This window comes from Bufo gargarizans, chromosome 8, assembly GCF_014858855.1.
Source record: "Bufo gargarizans isolate SCDJY-AF-19 chromosome 8, ASM1485885v1, whole genome shotgun sequence".
Classification (NCBI taxonomy): Eukaryota; Metazoa; Chordata; class Amphibia; order Anura; family Bufonidae; genus Bufo; species Bufo gargarizans.
In genome coordinates, this window is record NC_058087.1 from 193,471,534 (window position 1) to 193,482,050 (window position 10,517).

General features: G+C 48.8%; 1 protein-coding gene across 1 annotated transcript; it reads left to right on the forward strand.

Annotated features, from left to right (window-relative positions):
- The first annotated feature begins 1,413 nt into the window (after positions 1-1,413).
- LOC122945857 (E3 ubiquitin/ISG15 ligase TRIM25-like) lies at positions 1,414-3,971 on the forward strand. The gene has a single exon (XM_044305113.1). The coding sequence runs from the start codon at positions 1,444-1,446 to the stop codon at positions 3,010-3,012; it is 1,569 nt and encodes a 522-aa protein (XP_044161048.1). The 5' UTR covers positions 1,414-1,443; the 3' UTR covers positions 3,013-3,971.
- Positions 3,972-10,517: the final 6,546 nt, after the last annotated feature.

Genomic DNA, 10,517 nt, shown 5'->3' on the forward strand with positions numbered 1-10,517 from the left:
AATACTCCTGAGGGCCATTTTGAGAATTTGGTTATGCCTTTTGGTTTGATGAATGCTCCAGCCGTCTTTCAGCATTTTGTGAACAGCATTTTTTATCATTTAATGGGGAAATTTGTATTAGTGTATCTAGATGACATTTTGATTTTTTTCTCCTGATTTCAAAACTCATAAGGACCACCTACGTCAGGTCTTGCTCATCCTGCGGGAGAATAAATTGTACGCTAAACTGGAAAAATGTGTGTTTGCGGTTCCAGAAATTCAATTTTTGGGGTTTCTTCTCTCCGCTTTTGGTTTTCGCATGGACCCCGAGAAGGTCCGCGCTGTGCTTGAGTGGGAGCTTCCTGAGAATCAGAAGGCGCTGATGCATTTTTTGGGTTTTGCCAATTATTACAGGAAGTTTATTTTGAATTATTCCTCTGCTGTTAAACCACTCACTGATATTACTAGAAAGGGGGTAGATTTTTCCTCCTGGTCGGTAGAGGCGCGTAAGGCCTTTTCTAGTATCAAGGAGAGTTTTGATTCCACTCCCATCTTGGTACAACCTGATATCTCTCTGCCCTTCGTAGTTGAGGTGGACACTTCTGAGGTGGGTGTGGGTGCGGTCTTGTCTCAGGGTCCCTCTCCTGCCAAATGGCGACCGTGTGCCTTTTTTCTCGAAGAAACTCTCCTCCGCAGAGAGAAATTATGATGTGGGAGATAGGGAGTTGTTGGCCATCAAGTTAGCTTTTGAGGAATGGCGCCATTGGCTAGAGGGAGCCAGACACCCTATTACCGTGTTTACTGACCATAAGAATCTGGCCTACTTGGAGTCAGCCAAACGTCTGAACCCGAGACAGGCCAGATGGTCTTTGTTCTTTTCAAGGTTTAATTTTGTTGTCACGTTCCGCCCTGGGGTTAAGAATGTGAAGGCGGATGCCCTGTCACGTTGTTTTCCGGGAGGTGGGAATTTTAAAGACCCGGGTCCCATTTTGGCTGAAGGTGTGGTGGTCTCTGCTCTTTATCCTGAATTGGAGGCAGAGGTTCAGGTAGCTTCACATGGCCCGCGTGCTACAGATCACGGAGGTGAGAGAGGGGACCGAGCTAGCGTCCCGCATCAGACGCACTACATGTGCACCCTGAATACATTCAGCTTGATTCCTGAGAAGATTGCACTCGCTGCTCCTCAGGATGGAGCCCATCATCAACCTACTACAGGGGTCACCTGTAATACTCCACATGTCTCATTATCCTGACTGGAGGAGACAGAGGTGAAGTTTGCTTTACTCTCCTCAACATTTCTGATGGACTCTTCTTTTATTTGTAATGACGTTTAGTGGATTTTCAGCTTTTTTTCTCAATGGAATGCAATTTCCGAGCTGCAGGGGTTAATTCTTCTACAGGAGCTCTCCGCCCTCTTATCAGAAGAGACTTTTGCATATTCGGTTCCTGCTCCTCCGTACCACAATGGCGTCTGCTGATCTGAGGGCCGAACTGGACTGCTCCATCTGCCTGAGCATCTATACAGATCCCGTGTCCCTGAGATGTGGACACAACTTCTGCCGCTCCTGTATTGTGAGTGCGCTGGATGCACAGGAGGCAGCTGGAGTGTATTCCTGTCCTGACTGCAGAGCAGAATATCCGGTGCGTCCGGCCCTGGAGAAGAACAGGAAGCTGGGGAACATAGTGGAGCGTTTCTTATCTGCTCAGCCTCACATGGAGGAGACCGGGATCTTCTGTACTTACTGTACTAAGTCTCCTGTACCGGCTGTGAGGACATGTCTGCAGTGTGAGGCCTCGTTCTGTGAAAAGCACTTGAGTAGACACAGTAAGTCATCAGAACATACTTTGGTTGAACCTACTGCTACCCCGAAGGAAAGAAAATGCTCCACACACAAGGAGGCGCTGAAATACTATTGTCCTATAGACACCGCCTGTATCTGTGTGTCCTGCTGTCTGGTCGGCGACCACAAGGGACACGACGTGGAGCTACTGGATGTGGCCTCTGAGAAGGAGAAAGAGAAACTGAGGAAATATCTGGAGGAACTAAACCCACAAAAAGCAAAAATTCAGACGAAACTTCTGAATCTGCAGGATCGTCAGAGGAATATCCAGGAGAAGGCCTCTGATAAGAGGAAGAACGTCAGGAAGTTATTTATGGACATTAAGAAGCAACTGGAAATGGCAGAAAAGAAAGCGCTGAGCGAGATCTCCAGGCAGGAGGAGAAGATTGTGTCCCAGATATCTGATCTGATCAAGAAGCTGGAAATAGAGGAGGACGAGCTGTCCAGGAAGATGCATCACGTGGAGGAGATGTGTCATGTCACCGACCCAATAAGACTCCTACAAGAAAGTGACATTACAGTATGTGGTCATGGAGATGATGAGGACACAGGGGGAGATGGTGGAGAGGGCAGGTCTGAGGATGGTCTGGATGAGGTTCTGATCTCACTGACCTTACACCGATCTATGAGGGATATTGTCACCAATGTCACATCAGAGCTCGGGCTCCATGTTCCAGACATATTGCTGGATGAGGACAATGCTAATATATATGTGAAGATATCAGAAGATCTGAAAACAGCAACAAGAACAAAAAAAGAACAGGACAGACCAGAATCACCAGGAAGGTTCCTGAATTATGCCCAGGTGTTAAGCAGATGTGGCCTCTCCTCAGGAAGACATTACTGGGAGGTAGAGTGGGACCAGAAAGGGAGATGTAACATCAGACTGTCCTATCCCAGTATAGAAAGGAAAGGACATCAGTCTAGTATTAGATGTAATGATAAATCTTGGTGTCTGGTTATGTCTGGTGCAGGATGTGCAGCGTGTCACCGCTCAGTCACATCCCCCCTCAGTGTAGATACAACATGTCCTAGACTTGGGGTCCTCTTAGACTATGAGGCCGGGCGTCTGTCCTTCTATCAGCTGTGTGACACCATCAGACACTTACACACCTTCACCGCCTCCTTCTCTCAACCCCTACATGTTGCCTTGGCTTTGTGTCCTGGAGACTCTGTTAGAATAATAAGCTGAGGCCGATGCGTCCACGTCCCGTTATAATCTCCGCCTATAAGTCACTATATAGCAATGTATGGGCGGAGCCTCCGATTACACAATGTATATGGCGGCTCTATGGGGGGGGGGGGTTACTGTACAATTATTTTATATTCCTTGGAGATCAGATCCAGAATTGATGCTTGAGACAAATGAAAAGTTACGTCGTCTGCGCACGAGTTCGGGTGAACGCACATCAGATCCGCAGCGTATCCGCACCAATACCTGCAATGTGTGATTACGGTTTTTGGTGCGGATAAGATGCGGTTTTCCACTGAAAAGGGTGAAATCCGCAGCTAAAACCACAAACATAACTGACAGGCCGCAGGTCTGGGAATCCGCACGGAAATAATCGGCGAAGTGTACGTGATGGGGGTAATCTCATACACTTTGCTGGTGCTGTAATTCCTTACGGTTTTTCCACATGGATATTCGCCTGGAAAGACTGAGCGTATTCCGCAACGTGCGCAGATGGCCTTCGGGTACAAGCGCACGGTGCGTATTACCTGCTGGTTTTCCAGAGTGAAATAATACCGCCTAAGCAGATGGGATTCCCAGTATCTCATCTACACGGAGCGGAAGTTTCCTGCGTCAGGAGTGACCTGCGGAGCGGATCCGGAGATCTGCGGCCGGTGGATTGTCCGTGCGGATTTCTCCCTTTACAATGCAGAGGGGGAGATCTGGGGAAATCCGTGTCAGGATCTGCAGGTAACAGGTGTGGATCCTGGAGCGGAGATACACCGCCGAGTGCACGTACCTCATGGGGGCATCATTAACCCTTCCCCGCCCTCCACTGATGTCGCTGTAGGGGCTTCTTTATGTTTCGGGGACACATTTGGGGAACATATAATTATTAATCAGCTTTTCCTATTTCTGTAGAGATGTGACAATGTGGCGCTTCTTTCCGCACTATACGCGGCATTTGTTGTGTTTTCCCTTTTTATGGAATAAATGTCTGACTACTTCTGTCCCATCAGAGTTGTCGGTCCTGTCATCTGGGTGTCAGTGGTCTCCTCCGCCATCATGTCTGTTATAACCGCAGGTAATGAGTTCTGCAATACACTGGATCTGTACAGCGCCACCTGCTGTTCTCTTCCTTATCTTTGGCCGGTCGCGCTGAGCTGGTCGCACGCGCTCAGTTTAAGGCGACGTCTACACGACGAGGTGTCTTGGTCCCAACTATATACATTGTTAGGCCTCTTTCACACTACCGTTTTTTTTTTCCGTTTTGCGGTCCGTTTTTTGCGTTCCGTATACGGTCCGTATACGGAACCATTCATTTCAATGGTTCCGCAAAAAAAACGGAATGTGTTCCGTATGCATTCCGTTTCCGTATTTCCGTTTTTCCGTTCCGTTGAATGATAGAACATGTCCTATTATTGCCCACAAATCACGGTCCGTGGCTCCATTCAAGTCAATGGGTCCGCAAAAAAAACGGAACACATACGGAAATGCATCCGTATGTCTTCCATTTCCGTTCCGTTTTTTCTGAACCATCTATTGAAAATGTTATGCCTAGCCCAATTTTTTCTATGTAATTACTGTATACTGTATATGCCATACGGAAAAACGGAACGGAACAACGGAACGGAAACGGAACCACAACGGAAGCAAAAAACGGAACAACGGATCCGTGAAAAACGGACCGCAAAACACTGAAATGGACATACTGTAGTGTGAAAGAGGCCTAAGGCCTCATGCACACGACAGTTTTTTTTCACGGTCCGCAAAAACGGGGTCCGTGGGTCCGTGATCCGTGACCGTTTTTTCGTCCGTGGGTCTTCCTTGATTTTTGGAGGATCCACGGACATGAAAAAAAAGTCGTTTTGGTGTCCGCCTGGCCGTGCGGAGCCAAACCGGATCCGTCCTGAATTACAATGCAAGTCAATGGGGATGGATCCGTTTGACGTTGACACAATATGGTGCAATTGCAAACGGATCCGTCCCCCATTGACTTTCAATGTAAAGTCAGGAGTCCCTTTACTTTCACACTTGCGTTCATATAATGCAGACGGTGGCTCCGTTCAGAACAGATCCGTCTGCATTATATTGTTAAAACATTTCTAAGTGTGAAAGTAGCCTCAGACGGATCCGTCCAGACTTTACATTGAAAGTCAATGGGGGACGGATTCGTTTGAAAATTGAGCCACAGTGTGTCATCTTCAAACGGATCCGTCCCCATTGACTTACATTATAAGTCTGGACGGATCCGCTTGCCTCCGCACGGCCAGGCGGACACCCGAACATAACTTGAAGCGTCCCCATCACCATGGGAACGCCTCTATGTTAGAATATACTGTCGGATATGAGCTACATCGTGAAACTCATTTCTGACAGTATATTCTAACACAGAGGCGTTCCCATGGTGATGGGGACGCTTCTAGTTAGAATATACTACAAACTGTGTACATGACTGCCCCCTGCTGCCTGGCAGCACCCGATCTCTTACAGGGGGCTGTGATCAGCACAATTAACTCCTCAGGTGCCGCACCTGAAGGGGTTAATTGTACTATCATATCCCCCTGTAAGAGATCAGGGCAGACCCCCCCCTCCCCAGTTTGAATATCGTTGGTGGCACAGTGTGCGCCCACCATCGGCCCCCCCCCTTCCTCCCTCTATTGTTATAAATCGTTGGTGGCACAGTGTGCACCCACCATCGCCCCCCCCCCTTCCTCCCTCTATTGTTATAAATCGTTGGTGGCACAGTGTGCCAACCACCATCGGCCCCCCCTCCCTCCCTCTATTGTAATAAATCGTTGGTGGCACAGTGTGCGCCCCCCATCGGCCCCCCTCCCTCTATAGCAGTAACAACATTGGTGGCAGTCTGCGGCCTCCCATCTCCCCCCCCCCCCGATCATTGGTGGCAGCGTAGTTCCGATCGGAGCCCCAGTTTAATCGCTGGGGCTCCAATCGGTAACCATGGCAACCAGGAAGCTACTGCAGCCCTGGTTGCCATGGTTACTTAGCAATAGTACAATTGTAGAAGATTCATACTTACCTGCTTGCTGCTGCGATGTCTGTGACCGGCCGGGAGCTCCACCTACTGGTAAGTGACAGTTCTTTAGCAATGCGCCGCACAGACCTGTCACTTACCAGTAGGTGGAGCTCCCGGCCGGACACAGACATCGCAGCAGCAAGCAGGTAACTATGAATCTTCTACTATTGTACTATTGCTAAGTAACCATGGCAACCAGGACTGCAGTAGCGTCCTGGTTGCCATGGTTACCGATCGGAGCCCCAGCGATTAAACTGGGACTCCGATCGGAACCACGCTGCCACCAATGATCAGGGGGGGGGGAGATGGGAGGCCGCACACTGCCACCAATTTTGTTACTGCTATAGAGGGAGGGGGGCCGATGGGGGGCGCACACTGTGCCACCAACGATTTATTACAATAGAGGGAGGGAGGGGGGGCCGATGGTGGGCGCACACTGTGCCACCAACGATTTATTACAATAGAGGGAGGGAGGGGGGGGGCCATGGTGGGTGCACACTGTGCCACCAACGATTTCTAACAATAGAGGGAGGAAGGGGGGGCCCGATGGGGGGCGCACACTGTGCCACCAACGATATTCAAACTGGGGAGGGGGGGGGGGTCTGCCCCCTGCTGCCTGGCAGCCCTGATCTCTTACAGGGGAATATGATAGTACAATTAACCCCTTCAGGTGCCGCACCTGAGGAGTTAATTGTGCTATCATACCCCCCTGTAAGAGATCGGGTGCTGCCAGGCAGCAGGGGGCAGTCTTGTACAAAGTTTGTAGTGTATTCTAACTAGAAGCGTCCCCATCACCATGGGAACGCTTCTGTGTTAGAATATACTGTCGGATATGAGTTTTCACGAAGTGAAAACTTAGATCTGAAAAAGCTTTTATGCAGACGGATCTTCGGATCGGTCTGTATGAAAGCAACCTACGGCCACGGATCACAGACACGGATGCCAATCTTGTGTGCATCCGTGTTCTTTCACTGACCCATTGACTTGAATGGGTCCGTGAACCGTTGTCCGTCAAAAAAATAGGACAGGTCATATTTTTTTGACGGACAGGATACACGGATCACTGCCTCGGCTGCAAAACGGTGCATTTTCCGATTTTTCCACGGACCCATTGAAAGTCAATGGGTCCGCGAAAAAAACGGAAAACGGCACAACGGCCACGGATGCACACAACGGTCGTGTGCATGAGGCCTAAGTGTGAGAACATACCGCGCGCTCCGTATTGTGCCGCCTATAGAGCTCCCATTGTTGTGCTCTCCGCCTGGACTCAGCGCTTTTCTAACTATCCCTTGTAATGGTCGCCTTCCCTGCGGCGCAGCATGTCGGACGGCGCCCGCGCTACGTTACTGCCGGCCGCACTTCGCTATGTCTAGTGATTAATACTGTACCGTTTTCATGCACATTCTGTTCTGTTGTTAGCAGCATTATATGGCGGTGTATGTGGCTCGGGGTGCGGCTTTCTAATACTTCCCTCTCTGTGTCGCTGAACTATTGTAGAGCAGCCGCGCAGCGACCGCCTCACGTCCTGGAGGCACGAGCTTCCTGGCGCCTCTCAGTGTTACTGACGCTTTTCTTCCCTGGAGGGTTTTATTTTGTGCTTCTCATTTTCATTTTTAGTTTTTCTGTTTGTCGTCCTGCGGAAAAGTGTTAGGAATACGCTATACCTGCCGTTACTTACTGTATGTAGCAGAGCTGTGTGTCTATGTAGCAGAGCTGTATGTCTGTGTAGTTGAGCAGTGTATGTAGCAGAGCTGTGTGTCTATGTAGCTGAGCAGTATATGCAGCAGAGCTGTATGTCTGTGTAGATGAGCAGTGTAGTGTATGTAGCAGAGCTGTATGTCTGTGTAGTTGAGCAGTGTATGTAGCAGAGCTGTGTGTCTATGTATATGAGAAGTGTATGTAGCAGAGCTGTATGTCTGTGTAGATGAGCAGTGTAGTGTATGTAGCAGAGCTGTATGTCTGTGTAGTTGAGCAGTGTATGCAGCAGAGCTTCATGGCTGTGTAGTTGAGCAGTGTATGTAGCAGAGCTGGATGTCTGTGTAGTTGAGCAGTGTATGTAGCAGAGCTGGATGTCTGTGTAGTTGAGCAGTGTATGCAGCAGAGCTTCATGTCTGTGCAGTTGAGCAGTGTATGGAGCTCTGCTTTGTGATACTGTCTATGGAAATGTGAAGAGACACAAAGCTTGTCACGAGATGCCACCCCCCCCCCCCCCCAGGAGAACTCCAGCAACATGGCCAGCCAATAATACATTGATGGTTTTTGGGCTTCGGGGCAAAGTTAGTTCTATACTTCTTTTTGGTTGGAAGTGGTTAAATTTTTTAAATGTTTTTATGCTTTTTATTTTTTAACCCTTTCCCGACATATGCCATACATATACGGTGCGCTGATCAGGCAGGTGCAGGAGATATTTTTCTGAAGGCCGAGCAACTGCTGTTTACACAAATGCTAGCACTTTAACCCTCTGTATGCCGCTGTCAGCACTGACCGCAGCATGTACGGCGTTTGTGGAGGGAGGGGGCTCCCACCCCATCAGGTCCCCGCGCTGCAGTGACGGGTTAGGGTTCCTTCCACAGGTATCAGCGCTTGGCTTCTATGGAAGCCTGTGAGACCGAGGCCCCGATATTCCACTGGTAATTGTCACGACCATGTTTATGGCCGTGACTCCTTGGGAGCCGCATACAGTTGCCCGCGGTTTGGGTTGTAGTGTCAACCGCAGCTGGAGGCATAATGTTGTTAGCCTCAGGTGCGGTTGCCGCGGACAACAGGTATGTGTGCGGTCCCCTTGGAGTTGTGTGCGTGTTTGTATGCACTTTTCTATGTCTGTGTGCACTCTGTTTTATGTTTGGTGTGCACCGACATCTTTCCTACACTGTGGTTGCCCGTGGCAACGTTTGGTTGGAGTTGTACATGTGGTGGCAGTGTCCCGGCCTTCGGGCTGACTCCCAGGACATGGTTGCCACCCATGTCGTTGCCGGCGGCCACAGCCACAGTGTGTACTGGATTTGGACACTTCCCCTTTATGTTGTGTTTTCCCTTCTGTGGTATTGGAAGGGTTAACTCTCTTTCTGCGGGTGTGAGTCACGGGGTGTGTCTGATTGTTGGGTGTGGCCTCTCGGCCCTATATAGCCTCAGTTGTAGGCAGTAGCCAGAGAGGGTGCTTCAGCCATGCTTGCTGGAGACAGCCTCCTGGTTACTTACCAACTGCCAGTGGGGGCCATCCTTCTGGTCATAGCAAAAATATAATCTCGTTTGGTGTCTAGAAGACGTGTTTGGTTTTATGCTTGTTTATTGCACCTATGGTCCTGGGTTCCCGTGTGTAGTGTGTTGTGTGCTGAGTCCTGTTGTCTGTGGTCAGTACTGCCACATGGGTTCCAGGCTTTGTCTGTGGCAGGTGAGTGTTATGCTTGTGGCAAGTACCTGCCATTGCCATAGGTTGTACTTGTTCTCCCTTCCTTGCAGCTTGGCCAGTGAGACTCCTGTTCCTCCGTATCCAGAAGGAACAGGTTGTCTTACCCTGACTCCTAGTCCAGGGACCGGTCGGAGTTAGGGATCCGAGGTTCCTGAGCATGGGTCCTCCTACCTTAAAGGTCGGCCCATGCAGCTAGGAGTTAGGGTCAGGTTAGGGACGCTTTAGGAGGTGACCAGCTCCCTAATCCTGTCGTCCTGGTCAAGCAGCGACCATCTTCCACCATCACACGGCTGAGGGTTTTCCCCATCCTCAGCCGTGACAGTAATACACTGACAGGCAATGCATTACAATAAACACCTCCTGTAATGCATTGTAGAGAGGAGCAGACCCCAAAAGCTGAAGTCCCACAGTGGGACAAAAGGATAAAGGGGAAAAAAAGTTAATAAAAAAAAGTGTTTTCATAATAAAAATATAAACGTTTGAAGTAAAAAAATTCCGCTATCATATAATAAACAAAAAGAAAAACAGACATATTTGATATCGCCGTGTCCGTAATGACCGGCTCTATAAAAATATCCATGGCCTATACTATTCAAATGAATGCCTTAAAAAATAAATTAAAAAAAGTTGTGAAAATACCAATTTTTGGTCACTTTCCCCTAAATAAGTGTAGTAGCAAGTGATCAAAAAGTACAATGTACCTCACAATGGTGCCTCTGAAAACATCACCTCATCCCGCAACAAATGAGCAGAAGGCAAGACGATAGGCAGAATTTTTTTTTTTTACTGATATGTGAGGTGCGAGGTATAATAGATGCAGTGTGTACAGGTATATAGTATATACAGCAGTGTACTGATATGTGAGGTGCGAGGTATAATAGATGCAGTGTGTACAGGTATATAGTATATACAGCAGTGCACTGATATGTGAGGTATGAGGTATAATAGATGCAGTGTGTACAGGTATATAGTATATACAGCAGTGTACGGATATGTGAGGTACGAGGTATAATAGATGCAATGTACAGATATATAGTATATACAGCAGTGCACTGATATGTGAGGTACGAGGTATAATAG

What these genes read in the sequence shown, in the direction of transcription:
- LOC122945857 (XM_044305113.1), top strand. Translation starts at nt 1,444, where the DNA reads ATGGCGTCTGCTGATCTGAGGGCCGAACTGGACTGCTCCATCTGCCTG.